Source organism: Pseudorca crassidens, chromosome 2 (assembly GCF_039906515.1).
Source record: "Pseudorca crassidens isolate mPseCra1 chromosome 2, mPseCra1.hap1, whole genome shotgun sequence".
Lineage (NCBI taxonomy): Eukaryota > Metazoa > Chordata > Mammalia > Artiodactyla > Delphinidae > Pseudorca > Pseudorca crassidens.
Window position 1 is genome coordinate 77,969,977 of NC_090297.1, and position 18,368 is coordinate 77,988,344.

General features: G+C 38.6%; 1 protein-coding gene across 13 annotated transcripts in view; it reads right to left on the reverse strand.

The window, feature by feature from the left end:
- Positions 1-5,920: 5,920 nt before the first annotated feature.
- The window catches only part of KYAT3 (kynurenine aminotransferase 3), a 54,039-nt gene continuing 41,591 nt past the window's right edge, over positions 5,921-18,368 (reverse strand). For all 13 annotated transcript variants that reach the window (XM_067726803.1, XM_067726804.1, XM_067726799.1 and 10 more), the window contains 3 exons: positions 14,208-14,284; positions 13,707-13,793; positions 5,921-6,293 (listed from right to left, as the gene is read on the reverse strand). In XM_067726803.1, the coding sequence (XP_067582904.1) occupies positions 6,231-6,293; positions 13,707-13,793; positions 14,208-14,284 (227 nt within the window). In that variant the 3' untranslated portion in view covers positions 5,921-6,230. The remainder of the gene's footprint in view (positions 6,294-13,706; positions 13,794-14,207; positions 14,285-18,368) is intronic.

Sequence of the window (18,368 nt, forward strand, 5' to 3'; positions counted from 1 at the left end):
TTTGTGATGATTTACCTTTCTCTCATACTAAATCCTTCAGGACCTCACCATCTCCTTCCTGGGCTCCTGCAGGAGCCTTCTGATTGGTCTCTCTCACTACCTCCAGGCCCAGGTCAGTTTATCTTCTAGAAGAAAAATTTGATCTGCGTACCATATCTTCTGTATCAGGTAGTAATTCATTCATCTGTAAATAATAAAAAAACTCTATTCTGGTGGCTTAAAAAACAGGGGTTTATTTGTCTCACGCATTACAAATTCTGGGGTTACAGTAGCTCCAAATTGCTTCCAGGGTCTGTCTCTTCTTTCTGCTCTGCCATCCTTATTATGTAGGCTTTCACTCTGATGCCAGTTGCTTCCTGAATGCAAGATGGCTGCTGCACCTCCAACCCTTACTTCTATAATACATTCCAGGTAGGAATAAAGTAGAAGGATGAAGAGGACAAAAAGACGAAGAAGTCTCAGGATAACTTTGCCTCATCTTTTTCCATGAAGGGAAGCTCTTCTCAGGCACTTTTGACTAGTTGCAAGGGAAGCTGAGAAATTGGATATTTTGGCTTTTAGCCTCCATAGTAGAAGTAGTCAAAGGAGAAGGTGGATTATTATTGGCTTTTGGATAGGCAAACCTATCTTCCAAAAAAAAATCTTTAAAAATTCATTATTGTGTGAAGTCCATATCTCATTATTATAATATAGTATAATGTCATAAAATGAGTTCTTACATAACTTTGGGAATTTGTAGACAGCTTATGGTCATTTTTGCTAATCTACTTGTATTAGAATTCTTCAGAGAAACAGAACCAATAAGGGGTGTGTGTGTGTGTGTATGTATATATATATATATAGAAAGAGATTCATTTTAAGAAACTGACTTACATGATTATGGGGCTGGCAAGTCCAAAATCTGCAGGGTGGGCCTGCAGGCTGTAGACCCAGGAAGAGACCATACTGCAGTTCAAGTCTGAAGGCCCTCTGCTAGAAGGATTTCCTCTTGCCCCAGGGGCGGGGGGTGGTTAGGTTGGGGAGGGGAGGTGGGGGAGGTGTGTCAGTCTTTTGTTCTGTTAAGGCCTTCAACTGATTGGATGAGGCCCACCCACATTATGGAGAGCAATTTGCTTTACTCAAAGTCTACTGATTTAAATGTTAATCTCTTCCAAAAACTCCCTTACAGAAACATCCAGAATAATGTTTGACCACATATCTGGGCACCATGGTGCAGCTAAGTTGACACATAAAATTAAGCATCACCAATATACCACCTACATTAACCATGCCTGAATGTCAGGAAATAACATCCGCTAAAAGGTAGAGAGCATAGGGCTCATTTAGAAATTGAAATGAGTTCAGTAAGACTAGACATTTGAGTAGGAAAAGATGGGAAAGATGGACTGGAGGATTAAGAGGGAGACCATATCATACGGGGCACTGTAAGCGCTGATGAGGAGAGTCTAAGTGACTGAGGAGAAATGACCTTCAGGGGTGATTCCCTTACCTGACTAAGTAATGAACTCATTCTTTCCTCAATCAAGAAGGGTTTGTGGCAGGGAGATCAGCTCGGTGCTTTGTGACCACCTAGAGGGGTGGGATAGGGAGGTTGGGAGGGAGGGAGACGCAAGAGGGAAGAGATATGGGGATATATATATAACTGATTCACTTTGTTATAAAGCAGAAACTAACACACCATTGTAAAGCAATTATACTCCAATAATGATGTTAAAAAAAAAAAAGGTTTGCGGGACTTCCCTGGTGGCGCAGTGGTTAAGAATCTGCCTGCCAATGCAGGGGACATGGGTTCAAGCCCTGGTCTGGGAAGATCCCACATGACGCAGAGCAACTAAGCCCGTGCTCCACAACTTCTGAAGCCCACGTGCCTAGAGCCCGTGCTCCACAACAAGAGAAACCACCACAATGAGAAGCCCTCGCACTACAACAAAGAGTAGACCCCGCTCGACACAACTAGAGAAAGCCTGCGCGCAGCAACAAAGACCCAACACAGCCATCCATAAATAAATAAACAAATAAATAAATAAATAAATGGTTTGCATCAGAGAATGATCGTCTAAAAACCCCAACACCAAAATAACCCAAAACAACAGCAACAAAACTCATTTATGTTAAGAGCAATGGAGAGTAAAAGATTTTAAGTCACTTAAGACATTTTCTCATCCATTTCCTCCCTTCGTCATTCTGTTCCTTCTTTCAACCAATGTAGTCCATGTGAAGTTGACCTTGGATTGGCCTAAGTTAGTTAGCATGTCCAATCCCCTTGGCCTCAGCGGTTAGCTCAGGAATGAGCCAATATGACACAATATATCATTTGCTGGAGCTTCGGAGAAAGTGTCCTCTTTTGCTGGATTTGCTGGATTTGTCACCATATGATGCTCAGAAACTGCTGTAGCCGTGTTTCTATCCAGGAGGTACAACGTGGAGATAAAGCTGACACAGAGAAGACAGAACTACGAAATGGAGCTTGGTGATATATTACAATATGAGTCTTGGATCAAGCTGTAACTGAAACTAGACTACTCCTAAAATGTTGAGGCAGACAATTCCTTTTTATTTGATTTAAACCCATACAGGTTAGGCTTTCTGTCACTTGCAACAGGAATAATCTTAACTAATCTATGTAACATGATCACATTTGCATTTTATAAAGCTTGTTTGGGCCACAGGGATAAGTTACAAGGAGCAAGACAGGGAGAACTGTTAAGAGTTGACTAGTAATTTAGTTGAGAAATGACATTGGTTGGTGCCAGAGTGGGGGCAATTGGAGCAGAGAGAAGTGATGGATTGAAGAGAGGCAGGGTACTATATAGAGGATTTGGATGTGGGGAGAAAAGTTAAAAATGACTTGTAGGTTTTCTGACTTGAGCAACTGGATTGGTGGCACCATTCACTGAGATAAGGAACCCAGATTGAATAGGGTTTGCCTATAAAATGTCTATGTGAGATGACGAATGGGATACTGGATGTGAAATTCAACAGATAGAACTAGGCTGTTACAGATTTAGGAGTCACTAGCATATACAGAGTAAATGAAGTTATTTAGTGAGAAAGACAAAATACCAATATCTAAGAAACAGGCAAAGGAGATGAAGGAAGAAGGGCAGAGTACAAAAGGCAACTGATGAACATGCAGCACCACAGGATCTAAAAAAAAAAAAAAAAATTAGGGTTTAGGAAGGCCCAAGCGGCCTGCAGTGGTAAATACTGCAGGTATATTACTAGAGGTAAAGCCAGATGGAACTGAGACGTTTCCTTTAAACCTAAGAACATGGAGGTCATTAGAGAACTTAGAACAATAATGGGTATGGAATCCAGACTATAGCGGGTTGAGGGTAAGTGAGGAGTGTGTGTTTGTGTGCGAGAAAGTGAAACCATCAAATGAGGAAAACGTTTTCAAGTTATTCCATTTCGCAGTAAAATTTCTCAAAAATCTAGAGCGAGGTCATCAGTCCCCTTTAGTTGCTAATACTGACATATTTGGCGCTCGTACCCAGTCTCATGTCTTTTTGGTTGTTCCTAGCTTGGAGGAATTATAAACCATGCTGCAATAAACATTATTTTACATAACAACAACAACAAAAAAAGGTACGGATAGGTTAGCACGAAACCATTATCCTTACTCCAGTCCTTGAGGTCCTATGTTACTTCTCTGGCCTAATACCTGCTACTCCATCCCTTGGTTATTCCATCCAGCCACAGCAGACCTTCGGTATTCATCAAATATAAGACACCCTCCAGTTATAGAGCCTTTGCACTGGCTATTCCTTGTGCCTGGGATGTTCCTCCCTAAGATCGTCACAAGGCTCTCTCCCTCTCTTCTTCTAAGTCTGCTTCTATGTCCCCTCCATGAGACCCACCTGACCACACTGTTTAAAATTCCAATTTGCTTCCCTGAAACTCTCATTCCAACCTCTACCCTGCCTTACTTCTTTTCTTCATACAATTGCCATGTATAAGTTTTACAATATATTTCATTATGTTTATGATTTAGTTATTGTCTCTCCCCTATCTAGGGGAGCCCTAGAAGGCAGGGATCTTTGGTTCATTTGTTCACTGATATATCCTAAGTGCCTGAATATCTTAGGACAGTGCCTGGCACATATTAGGAGTTCAATGAATATTTGTTAAAGGAAAAAATGAAGCATGGAGGGAGGCCAGGAGGGAGAGAGAAAAAAATGGAAGGAAGGAATTTTGCCCTGAAGAAGAAGAGATAATAGGGTTGTAGATAGAATCAGGGAAAGGATTTTCTAAGATGGGAGAGATTTGAAAGTATCTTACTGTTGAGAAAGGGATCCAGTAGAGGCTGAAGATATAAGAGAATAGGCTAAACCAAGTCCCTGAGAATGTGAGAAGACATGGGATCCAGAGTACAGGTGGTGGGATGAGCACTGGACAAGTCCAAGGCTGCAAAGAGTGGATTTAAACCCTGGTGAAAATTTTATCAAGTCCCCCACACGAGTGGACAGGCACAATTTTCACGTGGAATTTGTTTTGCTATGCAATAGTTGACTCTTGAGGTCCTGGCCTCCTTCTGGATCTGCTTAACCACCAATCCTCCCCACTGTCCCCAGGCCCTGGGGGCAATAAAGAAAGGATGGATGCTGATGTAGATGTCATAGACTCACTTATTGGTAGAATCCCAGCTGGGAGTGCTGGTCTGGTGGTTCCTACTTTTTCATTTTTTAAAATTTTGCTTTTCACAGAAGCAGGAGATTAGGTCATTTAATAGTACTGGCAGTGGTGGGCTTTGAGGTGTTAGGAGAATGGAGAAGCCTGGATATTTTTATTATGGAGAATGGAAGAATATTAGGAATTGCTGTCGTGGTAAAATGTAGAGAAAGCTCACTAGGGGAACACAGAAGAATTAAGTCAAGTTAAGGTCAGTGACGTGCATTCATGGGTGTTAGAACCTGCCCAATTATGCATTTTGCTACAGCAGCGCTCAGCAGCCCAGCTGCAAGCATGGAGCTTCAACCCCAGGGATGAGTTGTTGTTTATTTATTTAGTTATTTATTTATTTTGACCAGGTAGGTGAGATAGAACAATGAGTACGTTATTCAAGGCAGCCAAAGTATCTTGGCTGAAGTTACGGATGATGAAATCTAACCTGGATATGGAAGGGAGTGAAGATACAAAGAGACTGATAGAAGGTTCTACAGACTACACCAATGATTTTCAAAGTCTAGTGGGAATAAGAATCACCTGGAAAGGGCCAGATTCTGAAATTATTATTCAGTAAGTCTGGGGTGAAGACCAAAATCTATTTTCAACAAAGATCCTAGTTGATTCTGATGTAAGAGGGCCATGGACCAATTTTTGAGAAATAGTGGATAGAGAATAATTTGAAATGATAGTTTAAAGTAATATTTTGAGAGGAGCTGAGTGAGAGAGAGAGAGAGAGAGACAGAGAGAGAGAGAGATGGAGAGAGAGGGAAATATTGGCCAAGGGGAAACTTAGTGTAAGAATAGGTGGTTACAGTGTGAAATGACTAACTTATTATCTCAAAGATGGAACAGGCTGAAATGATGAAAGGTTTAGGGTATGCCCAAGGGAGTGGGTGGCTGAAGTGGAGAGTGGAGTGGAGGTGAGTATCACCAGAGGTGAGGAGGTCAAAGTACCAAAAGCCTAGGTAATCCATGGGGACCTTGGAGCCACCCCAGATGATGGCAGTACTTGCAACAGAGAGGCAAAACTATGAGCAAAGTTCAAAGCCGTTAGTAAGTGAAGGGGAGAGAACTACAGGTGGGTAGAGACAAAGCAAAGATACAGAGTTGAGGGGGATGTAACTGGTTAAGGGTTTTCACGCAATGGCAGAGAAGTGAAACTGGCCAAGAGTAGCTGAGTGCTTATTGTTTGCCAGGCTTTACATACATCAGACCATTTCATCCTCACAAACAACAACTCACAAACTTCATATAAAGTAGGTGCTATTTTTATTCCCCTTTTATGAGGAAACTGAAGCGCAGAGAGGTTAAGCATCAACCAGCATCTCACAGTTCTTACCACTGCACTATACTGACTCATAAAATGGTCTAAAAGGTGTTTTAATACATTTCAGCTGAAAAAAAAATCAGATCTCCTGAATATTGTCAGGAGTGGGATTAACAATGGAAATAGTCCTTTAAATTTCATTTGTACTGAAATTTTTTTTCCAACACCCAGCAAGTAGCAGTACTAAATAATTCCATACTAGGTCATTTAATAGAAACAGTGCAGTTTGCATGTATCAAAACTTCTGTCTACTCCATGCCTTGATGATTTCTTCAGCAGCATCCAGCGTACTGTCTTTCTGTAAATTAATGAAATAATCATCATTACATATCAAAATAAATTCAAGATGAAATAAAGATTTAAGTATAAAAAATATACCAAAATCCGTCCATCCATAACAGTCATGTAGTGATTTGGGAACCTAGTGCTTCTCAACCCCTGATAACTTGAGCTGGGCCCAGATGGGCTCCAGCCAGTCCTTGGCCTCTGCAGCTAAGACAGAGCCCAAGAGCATTCATGGGGTGGGGGTAGGGGCGGGGGACACCTTGAGTTGTGTCACTGGAAGCTCTGCCCCATATTAAGCCACTTAATCTCAGCAGGAACACAGAGCAGGAACACACAGCAACATCCCTTGCCTTGGTGGCCAAATACACAAGTCCCGAGCTCTTTAAGGAGCCCAGTAGCAAATCAAACAAACCAATTATTTATAATTCTATATCCCATTGCTGTCAGGCTAGAAAAGTGAATGAACCTCACAAGAATTCAATGTTAGGGGAGCTAGAGAAGCATCACAGCAATCACTACATTATGCTGTTTTGTGATGCTGGCTGCCAATTCAGGGCACTTTATTACTACTTTCCTGACACCAAAGAAATCTACAAATTAACCAGTATAGGGCCAAAGAGCATCACCAAAAAAAAAAAAAAGATTGACAAACTGTATATACAGCTCAGACTGAAAACAGTTTAACCTGATCCCAGCCAAAACCATGTCCGTCAGTGTGAACACCCTCACTTATAACCACTTGTGGCAGCCCAAGTGGCCTGCAGCACCAAAGACCCAGACTCCTAAATAACACCGATGCAGGAGGAGAGTCTGAAGGATGTGCTGATGGGATCCATATTCACTGTTTCGTCCATTTGGGTAGGAAGTATACAAAATCACAGACCTCTTTCAAAGAGGCTTCTAGACAACAGAAGAAAATCCCTCCCTTAGCTCCCAACACACAGAGGATGCCAGGCGGAGCAAGAATGGAGGAATAAATTAATACACAATTACAGAAAAAAGTCAAAGAGTACAGAAGAGTTTACATTGAAAAATAATCATCTGCTTCTTCCCTCCCCACCCCTTCCTACTACTCCCACCATCCCCCAACACAACAATTTATGGCAATTTCTGGTTTTAGTTCTAGTGGTTGTCAATAAAATCTAAATAATGTGTTTCTAATTTTTTATTTATCAACTTCAGACAATGTTCACCATTCTCTGCTCTGAATGAGGAAAAATTGGTTCATTCACACTATTCTGCCCCCTCCCATCTAAGTCTCACAGTTATAAGCCCCTAGCTCCCACACTGTTTGAGGGTCAACTGTATTGATAAAATTCATTTGTTTTTTGAATAGGTAATATCTACACATGGTAAAACATTAAATTGATGGATAAACTTCCTCTTCTGCTTTCTCTACTTCTCCTTTTCCTTTCTGTTCCATCTCTGCAGAGTGGTTTAGTCCAAAAGCCATTACGTGGGGCTGAGTGAAATAGGAGATCATGTATGGGGGCAGGGGGAGCCTTGGCAGCCTGGTGCAGGGTGCTGCAGCCACAGTGGAGTGAGTAGACTTTCCAATGTTGGTGGCATGATGTGGTGGTGATGGCAGTGGTGGCACTGACCAGGAACAGGGTGTCAGAGTCGAGGGGGGTAAGTAAGCAAGGCCTCTGTATGGCAGGGAGGTTCCAAGCAGCTTGGAGCCTGGAGGGGATGAGGCAGGTATCTGCCAACGCAGACAGGCATGGAGTGTCACAGCCCGTAAGGGAAGAGGAGGGCTTCTATGCAGTGGGTGACAGTGGTGGCCTTGGAGACTTAGAGGAGGGTATCTCTACAGGAGAGTGACAGCAGCAGGTCAGCACAGGGTGCTGAAGCTCAGGTGAGGTGAGGATGGTGGCCATACAGGGGACAGGGGCAGCAGCCTGGTAGAGGTGTCAAAGCCTGAGTAGGGTAAAAGCTGCCTGTCAGGGGTGCTGGGTGGAGGGGCAGTGGCACTGACAGGAGACTGGTCACATACAGAAGTACTGATTAAAGAAGCGGTTACATGATGAGCCAGGTGTTTTACTATCAAAGAAGGGAGGGACAAATATGGATAGGGAGAAAGCTAGAATAAACTCTGTGGTGGCTTCAATATATTTAGATAGACATCGAAATAAGTAGAATAGACACAGACATAGAATGTATGTATATACATTTACATATTCCCTACGTCTGTCCCCTGGGAGGGCCTGGGAATACTAATACCCCAACAGCAATGAGCACTCCTAATGCCCAGATCTTGGTTTCTTAATACCATTCTCCACTAAAAGGTGATTCCAAGTTGGGCTAGATAATGACAAAATGAACCTGGTGCATCCTGCTATGCCAGAAAGTAAGGAAATGCTCAAAAAATGATGGGGACATGTCAAAGGAAACAGAGGCCAGCTTAAAGGGGCTGCTAATGGCCAAATCTGGGGAAATTTGAGCATCAACATAAGGAATAATAATGATAACTTATAACCCACTGAATGAAACAGGAATCCATGAGTCCTTACATATATGAATGAATAGATAAATAAATTGCTTGATGAGAGATGGAATATTTTCATAGTTTCAAAGTACCTCACCACAAAACATTCATTATTTATCAAGGGAAAAAGTGAAACTTTACAGTAGAGAAGGCTGGCAGACACCACCTCAATAAAGTAATTAAATTTAACATTACAAGCAGTAGGAAAAACTAAAATCATGTGCTGATAGGATGCAAGACAGTGAATAAAGCATCACTTCCACGGTTTCCCGCCAAAGGTGCATAATCTGAGTCTATTCACGAGTAAATGTCAAACAAATGTTGAGGGACCTTCTTCAAAATAATTGGTCAACAATTTTCAGAAGTATCAAGGTCATGAAAGTCAAGGAAAACTGAGGAACCATTCTAGCTTGAAGGAGACATGACAGCTAAATACAATGCACAATTCTGGCCTGGATTGACTGACTGATGTCTGTCTGACTGACATGATTATGGCCTGGATTTATTTATTTACTTGGTTGTTTGTTATAAAAAGGACATTATTGGGGCAATTAGTGAAACCTGAACTGGATCTGAGATTAGATAGAATGATATAGCAATGTTAAGTTCATGATTTTGATGGTTATACTGTAGAAGAATGTTGTATAATGGGGAATACATAATAAGGTATTTGGGAGTGATAGAGGCATCAATAATTAAGTTAGGAACTTACATAAAATTCTTTGGAAAAACAGTTCTTCAAACTTATTTATTAAGAATATTTCAAAATATATTTCTAAGTAACCCAGCCTCCCACCCATCTCCCTCAACCACTCAGTTCTCCCCAGAGGCAACGCTGGGATTTTATTACGTCTCCTCCCAGGGACAGTCTAGGCACTTAAAAGCTTCTATCTCCCTCCCTCCCTTTTTCTTTTTATATAGATGATAGTATTCCTCACAAACTGGTCTGCTCCTTGCTTTTAGCTTATGCTCTATCACTCCATGGAGCTGCTTCACACTTCTATGGATGTGAATGTAACATAATTTATTCAAACAGCCTTCATTGGTGAATATTTTGTTTATAATCCTTTGATATTATAAACAGTGTTTCACTGACAATCCTCGAACACAAGACATTCAATGTACAAGTAAATCCACAGGAAAAAATCCTATAAGCAGAACTGCTGGGTCAGAAGATATGTGCATTTATATTTGGATGATACGTTTTCATACTAACCACTGCAGAGATTTTACACATTATACTCGTACTCTCAATCAATGCATGAGAGTATCTTACGAAACTTTTCAGTTGTTTTGGTTGTTTCCAAATTATCAGAAAAAATAAAATTTCACTGCAGTTTTATTTTCTTTGCTCTTATTATGAGTGAGGTATAGCATCCTTTCATATATTTGACAACCACTGAGGACTTTAGCCATGATCATTGTAAAGTGCTGCTGCTTTTGGTTTGTTTTGCTCTAAATTCAACCTGCTTTCTTTCAATTTCCACTTTCTTGGCACGTTTTACCACCCTTTTATTTTTCGCTTTTCCAAGAGGTTGGATGAGGTGTGTCAGCTTTCCCTATAGGGACTTCTTGGTGTTGCCCCACTATCTTCCAATATTGAATGCTGATGCAAAGGAGGTGAGTCCACGCTGATCCTCCTCTCCTGTCTCCATGGAGGCCTTGATCATCTTGTCTAGATGCCAACGGATCATTTATAAAGTCCAATAGATTAAAACAAGGCATATCTCAGTGTTATTCTGTGACAATGTTCCCTGAGACAAGCCATTCCCTTCCCATTTTTAGATTTGTTTGTTTTCAATGGAAAGCATTCTCAAACTAAAGCTATACAATTCTTTCCCAGTTCCATTGGTCTGGCTCCCCTCACCACTCCCTCCAGGAACTCTAGGTATTTCATTTGTCTTCCACGTCTGTAATTTTTCTAACATTTTAAAATTCTTTGTTCCTGGGAGTTCCCTGGTGGTCCAGTGGTTAAGACTCTGCGCTCTCACTGCCATGGCCCGGATTCAATCCCTGGTTGGGGAATTAAGATCCCACAAGCCACATGGTGCGGCCAAAAAAAAATTCTTTGTTCCTTTCTACTTCTTTTTGCTCACTCTTCTCAATCCTCAGTGTGCTTACAGAAGTATTTAGTGTTCTCTGTGCTGTTTCCAATGTCACTACAATTACCAATAGCTTTATTTTTTCCCTTCAATTTCTTACCTGAGCTCTGACAGCTGCCATTTCATCTTCTTACATTATCTTACTCTATCTTCCCTGAACTTTTAAAAATCTCTGCTGTAATTCGTTTTACATGTTTTGAATTTGAAATATCACACTTTTGGTTTGCTCTATGTAAACGTTTTTTTCTTTTTTTGGTTGAATATTCTCTGCCTGATATTGTTTTTCACTGTACCTTTCTCCTTTTCCCCTTACAGTATCTTTTTAGATTCATAGCTGGTTCCTTTTAATTACTCATCTTTGATTGAATTCTCTTTGTAAGCTCCCACTGCCAGCACACCTACGTATGGCTCCTATTGTTCTGGGTAATGAGTAAGCTACCTGCTGGCTCTGTCTATGATCTGAAGACGTATTTGCAGGTTTGTATAAAGGAAGATCCAGGGAACCACTAGAAGGGAGTAGAAATTATCCCTGGCTCACAAGGTTAAATATGATTAATGTAGAGTTCAGAGAGAGGGAGTTCTTTTAGACTTTATTTCTTTCCAACTAATTTAATTGGCTCCCTCCAATTTAACGTATCCACACTGCCTCAACACAGCTTTAGCAAAACTGACAGAGGTGAAGAGCAAATCTATACAGCCCTTTCTTTCCACCTGGTTTGCACAGGTGCTAGATGACATGACTGTATGTTTCTACTCTGCCTCTTCCATGGGGCCAAATGGGTCTGGAGAAGTTCCCACTACCAGTGCATTTACTGTTCCTGCTGTTCTGGATAATGAGTAGGCTACCTGTTGGCTCTGTCTATAATCTGAAGATGTAGAAGCAGAAGCCTTTCTTCGTGTCTTCCCTCTACCATTACCTTCACTGATTTGGCAACTCTTTCTCACTTCCTGGGGGATTTGTGAATTTGTTTTCCACTCTCCTAGTTGTTTCCTTAATAATTTCCAAGAAGAGAATGGGGAAGGGCCGTGTTTACCATTCTAAAACTGGAAGTCTTATGCTACTTTTTTCTTCTGTTAGTTCTGTTTATAACTTCAAATAATATACCTCTGTTTCTAGGTCCACTATAAGATGCGAGTGTTAATGGTCTTACCCTTCCTTCTACATTTCAGACAATTAAATGTTGACATTGTTATGCTGGTAAGATTTATATTCTATTCTGGATAAGTCTCCCATAGTTCATCTATAGGATGGCTCTAAAAGTTGAAAACAGTGTTTACATCATTCTGTCTAGACTTATACATGAGTGTGCAGGTATAGAGAGTGCCTTAAGCTTCATAAGATTGTTTTCAGTAGTGATAACATCTTATCACTAAATTGTTAAAAACAGCAATAATACATTCAGATTATTTTTAGCACAGATCTGATGGTACTGAATTCTCTTAGCTTTCATTTACTAGGGATGTATACTGTTTTCAGTTTTAAAGGATATTTTCCTGGATACAGAATTCTAGGCTGACATATTTTTTATTTCAGCACTTTAAAGGTGTCATTTCATTGTAATCTGGTCTCCGCTGTTTCTGATAAGAAGTTAGTTAACATTTGTACCTTTGCTCCCATGCATGTGAGGTATAGTTTTTCTCCAGCTGCTTTCAAGATCTTATCATTATCTTTGGTTTTCAGCAGTTTGATTATGATGTGTCAAGATGTGATTTTTATTTGTATCCTGTGTGGCTCACTGAATTTTTAGATCTCTAAGTGGCTTTTCACCAAATATGGGGAAAATTTGGCCATTATTTCTTAAAATATTTTTTCTGCCACATTCTCTCTCTCTTTTTTTGATACTCCAGTTACATGTATATTATTACTTGACACTGACTCATAGATCTGAGACTCTCCTTATTTTTCAAAAATAATTTTTCCCTCTTTTTTCTGATTGGATGATTTCTGTGGATCTGTATTCAGGTGGACCCATTTTTTTTCCACAACCTCGATCCTCTGTGTTTAGCCCCATATATTTTTCATATCAGATATTACTTTTTTTTTAAGATGTTGGGGGTAGGAGTTTATTAATTAATTTATTTATTTTTGCTGTGTTGGGTCTTCGTTTCTGTGTGAGGGCTTTCCCCAGTTGCGGCAAGCGGGGGCCACTCTTCATCGCGGTGCGCAGGCCTCCCACTATCGCGGCCTCTCCCGCTGTGGAGCACAGGCTCCAGACGCTCAGTAGTTGTGGCTCACGGGCCCAGCTGCTCCGCGGCACGTGGGATCCTCCCAGACCAGGGCTCGAACCCGTGTCCCCTGCACTAGCAGGCAGACTCTCAACCACTGTGCCACCAGGGAAGCCCCAGATATTACTTTTTAAAATTCTTAAAGTTCCATTTGGTTCTTTTTTAAGAATTTAAAATTAATTAATCTAGCCACTCATTATGACCATATTTTCCTTTAATTTCTTGAACACATTTATAATATCTGCTTTAAAGTCCTTGTCTGATAATTCCTACATCTGGGTCACCTTAAGATCTATTTCTATTGACTGCATAGAAGTCACATTTCTTTTCATTAAGGGTCACATTTTCTTGTGTCTTCACATGTGTATTAATGTTTGGTTGCATGCTGGACATTGTAATGTTACAGGTAAGGAGTCTGATTACATTGTAATCCAGTAAGCTCAACTTCAAAAAGTGCTGAGTTTTGTTCTGGTAGATTAATTTTATGGCAGCAAGCCAAAAATTAAAAACTGCATATGAGTACATCATGTCTAGCAACAGAAAAAAAATGGTGATTTATAAATCAGAAGGAAGGACATTATAAATGTGTTTTTGAGTAGAATAGGGAACTTACTTTAATGAAGCAAAATCGCACAAATTTCTCAAACTGTAATTTGGTCTCTGCATTACAGAATGCTGAAACTGGGATGGCTGACAATTTCTGAAAAACAAATAGGAATATAAAATAGGAAAAACAGGAAAACTACTTACACTTTAAATATTAATTTTTGGAGCATAAACATTAAAAACAAATAGATATTTCTAAATATTCACAATAATTTCCAAAAGAAAAATGTTTTAAAAATCCTCCAGGGAATTCCCTAGTGGTCCAGTGGTTAGGACTCCACACTTTCACCGCCGAGCGCCCAGGTTCAATCCCTAGTTAGGTAACTAAGATCCCGTAAGCCATGCAGCGCAGCCAAAAATAAAATAAAATAAAATAAAATCTTCCAAATAGCTATGAGTAGAATATCATGTAACAAAACTACAGTTAACAGTTTTCAAAGCATGTCAGCAGGTTTCCTTCATAAATTATAACATTTAGCACAATATTGCAAAGGCCAATAAACATTACCTTATTTTTAGTCATCCATTTTACAAATTTATAGTCATAAGGTTCATTGCTGTTCTTCATATCAGAAAGGTCTGTATCTAAAACAACAATAAAAATTGGATGGCCTATGTATTACATCTGAGGCAATGTGTATTTCATCTGTCTATCAAGATTCAAAATTTTCTCTCAAAATGTTCTCATGCTGGATTCATACTGCATGGTGTGGTGGGAAGTAAGGAATTCACAGAGAAGCTTTACTGATACTCTAAGGCAGTACTCACATATACATCTGATTGATCATGCTTGTGTATATAGCTTTTAGCATTGGAAGAGAGTAGGAAAAGGGAAGGACAAAGAAGAGTGTTGCCTTTCCGTTTAAAAATAATATAAGCTTCTATGATCATTATTAAGGAAATAACACCTAAATTTAGAGTACTCATCTGTAATAATTATGTCTCCAAATGGTAATTCATTATTAAATTGTAAGCTCCACGGGGGTATTGCAATCTATCACTATCCCCATCTCCTAGGTCAGAGTCTAGCATATAAGTAATGAAAAGCATATTTGTAGAATAAATAAGTTAATATTATTCATTATTTATGAAGGGAAAATGCCTATGTAGTTCTCCCAAGTGATACCTTTATTGTTTCCTCTTCCAAACATTATGCTTAAAAAAATTTTCTTTTAAATTTGATGAAAAACTTCAAATATGTATTCTTATACTTATCTCTTGTTCCAATCTTGCTTTAAGGTCTGGGCAAGATATTTCTCTGGCATTCAGATTCAGCAATCTATATTTCATATTGTTTCGATTTTATTGACTTGTACTCAAGATCTTTTTGAATGCCCCAAAGCAACAAACATTGATGGCTACTGTAATCAATGAAATTTTACAATTTATTACTCAAAATAAATTGAGGCAGTTACCTTTACCTTTTTTCTTTTATTCACTAAATACTCCTGGGTCCCTTCAAATTAACAGTGTAAAAACCTTGACATTGAAGAAAGTTTCACCTGTATTTTTTTTAAATGACTTAATATGGTTTTCCTTAATGATTGTATTTCAGTTTTCTCCTGTGCTTTAAGAATGTAAAATTTCCATATAATAATGCTAATAATACTCTACCATTTATTACTATTTGTTAAGCATGTTACATGATTCTCTCATTTATTTGTCCTACAATTCTGATAGAAGCAACAATCCTCATTTTACAAATGAAGAAGTTAAATTACTATTTCAAGTCATAAGTATGTATGTGTGTTTAACTCAGATTTGGCTCTAACAAAGTGACAACTTAAAATAGAGTCTAACTGTAAATTATGTGAAAACTCCAAGTGACAAGTACACAATAGTAGCATACTCAAAGGTAACCTGGAGAAAGGAGTGATTACAGCAGTAGAAGTAAGAACAGGAGGGTACTTACTAACTGTAATTGACACAGGCTGTACTACTCATTTATTCTTTTTTTAAAAAAATTTTTATTGGGGTATAGTTGATTTACAATGTTGTATTACTTTCTGCTGTATAGCAAAGTGAATCAGTTATATGTATACATATATCCACTCTTTTTTAGGTTCTTTTCCCATATAGGTCATTATGGAATATTGAGAAGAGTTCCCTGTGCTATACAACAGGTCCTTATTAGTTATCTATTTTATATATAGTAGTGTGTATATGTCAATCCCAATTCTTCCAACTTATCCCCCCCACCTCCACGCCTGCTTTCCCCCTTGGTAACCGTACGTTTGTTTTCTACATCTGTGACTCTATTTCTCTTTGTAAATAAGTTCATTTGTACCATTCTTTAGAATCCACATATGAGCGATATCATATATTTGTCTTTCTCTGTCTGACTTACTTCACTCAGTATGACAACTACTCATTCTTGTAATGCTTAGAAAAGAGAAATTTATTGCCATGGTGCTCAAAGAAAAATAAGGGAATAAATACAATTCTAAAGACTATAGTTAGGAGAAAGTTGGAATCTACTTCTTTTGAATGCTTGAGTCAGAGATTCTCAAAAAAACTAAACAAAATATTTCTTTATTGAAGGTAGGAATTTGAACCATATTATAATAGCACTAGCTTATTTAAGTAACCTATGAGAATCAAAATAGGTTGTTGCATTCACACTATCTCCTCCCTAATTTTGGACCTTATCTCACTAGAACTACTGTAATAATCTTCTTATTTGTAATCTTGTCTTCTAATCAAATGTTTCCCTTTTTAGTTCTAGGATGATGCTCACCTGTCAGGAAAGTTGCCTAGTATAGCAGAAAAAAGATAAGTTCACTGGTTAGGACATGCATCTCTGGATTCAGAGCCCAGCTCTGCTACTTATTAGTTGATTAACTTCAGTAAATTTCTTGATTTTCTATCTCGTCTTTCTCAACTATCAATGGGGATATAATAGCACCAATCTCATAGGGCTTTTGTGAGAATTGTGATATTTGTAAAGCTCTTAGCATAATACCTACTAGATCATAAATGCTCAAAAAATATTAACCAGTTAGCCATTGCTATAGTTTTAAAGAGAATTACTATGTCCATGAATTTTATGGCTCATTTTTATTTTTAAGCTACCATCAAGTGCAAGTGTTGTTTCTTGCTTCTGTCTTTAGCAAATTGTGGGACCAACCTCTAGTATATGGAAGAATTTCTACACTCAAATCAATCTGAGAAGATGAAAGAGTAAAATAAAATGAACTTCATCTTCATATGTAGAAGGGTCCTATAGATACTAACATTTTTCTCACACAGGTGAAGGAGGACCATAAATAACACACATCTTTTTTCCCCATCATCATTAAAGGTTTTCTAGCCCAAATCCTTTCTGCTCCTATTACAACCACACTAGTTCAAGATCTAGGACCTAAATCAGTATTACATGCAGGCTGGATCAACTAAGGATAGAATGAGAAACTGTTTAAGAGCTTAATGCAAGCAAAGGTTGCATTACTGTCCTTTTGATGTTTAATGTCAAAATGTGCTAAGTGCCTTTTAGTTTGGTTCTAGAAAAGACTTATTCTTATCTAAAAAGCTGTTAAGTTTACTTTTATCCAAGAATTATGTAACTAATTCCATTTTTCTATTTGCCTTTGCTGCCATGAAGTTTGGACTCAAGTTAATGCTAATTACAATACAGCTGACCCTTGAACAACACAGGTTTGAACTGCATAAATCCACTTATACACAGATGTTTTTTTCAATAGTAAATATCATGGTACTATACAATCCAGAGTTGGTTCTACACTTATGTAGAACCTTGGATAAGGAGGGACTGCATGTACAGAGGGCCCTCAGATACGGAAGACCAACTATAAGTTATACACGGATTTTCAACTGTACAGAGAGTTGGCACCACTAACCCTGCATTATTCTAGGGTCAACTACCATATGAACCTAGGTGACTAAACTATTTGCTTCTCCCACTCCATGTTACATTGATATATGAATATTTCTACTTACATATTATTGCATAGGAGACTTTAAATATGAATTAACTCAAATTCTTGTTGGAAGCCGATAAAATAATTTTCTCCTAAACAGACGAAAACTGCTATTTCTTTTTATCACTGCATGAAATAAGCTGCACGTTTAGGCCCAGTACAGGGAAGGTGATTTCCAAATCTTAGAATATAGAACATTATAAAGGGTTTTATATAAGAATGGAGCTTGGGAGCCTGACAAATATAGCTCTCCGGCAACAGCAGAACAAGAACCTCTGGTCACCATGGCCTCTGCTTCTCTCACGACAAATGAGGAAATAACAATCACTGTTTTGTTATAAAATTGAAAGTTTCTAGCTTTATAAAATTTGGTATATTTAAAAGACTTTTCAAGTTTGGTGGCATATCACTTCATTATAATAAAACCTTAAAATATTTAAAACTGTTAAGAATGGCTGTAATTTATATAATTTCTGTCAAAATAAATTATGCTCTTAAATTTACTATGACTAACACTAGAATTTGGGGGAAGAAAGATGTTATACATAAAACATTATCATGCTTCTAACTTTAGATTTGTGTGGCATGTCAGAATTACATATAACAGCTTCAGGTAATATAAAGGCCATTGCTTTTTGGAGACAGAACTATTTGGAATCTAGCTGTCTGACTTCAGGCAAGTTATTTAATATTTTCTAAGTCTTCATGACCTTAAAAATGGAGCAAACAAT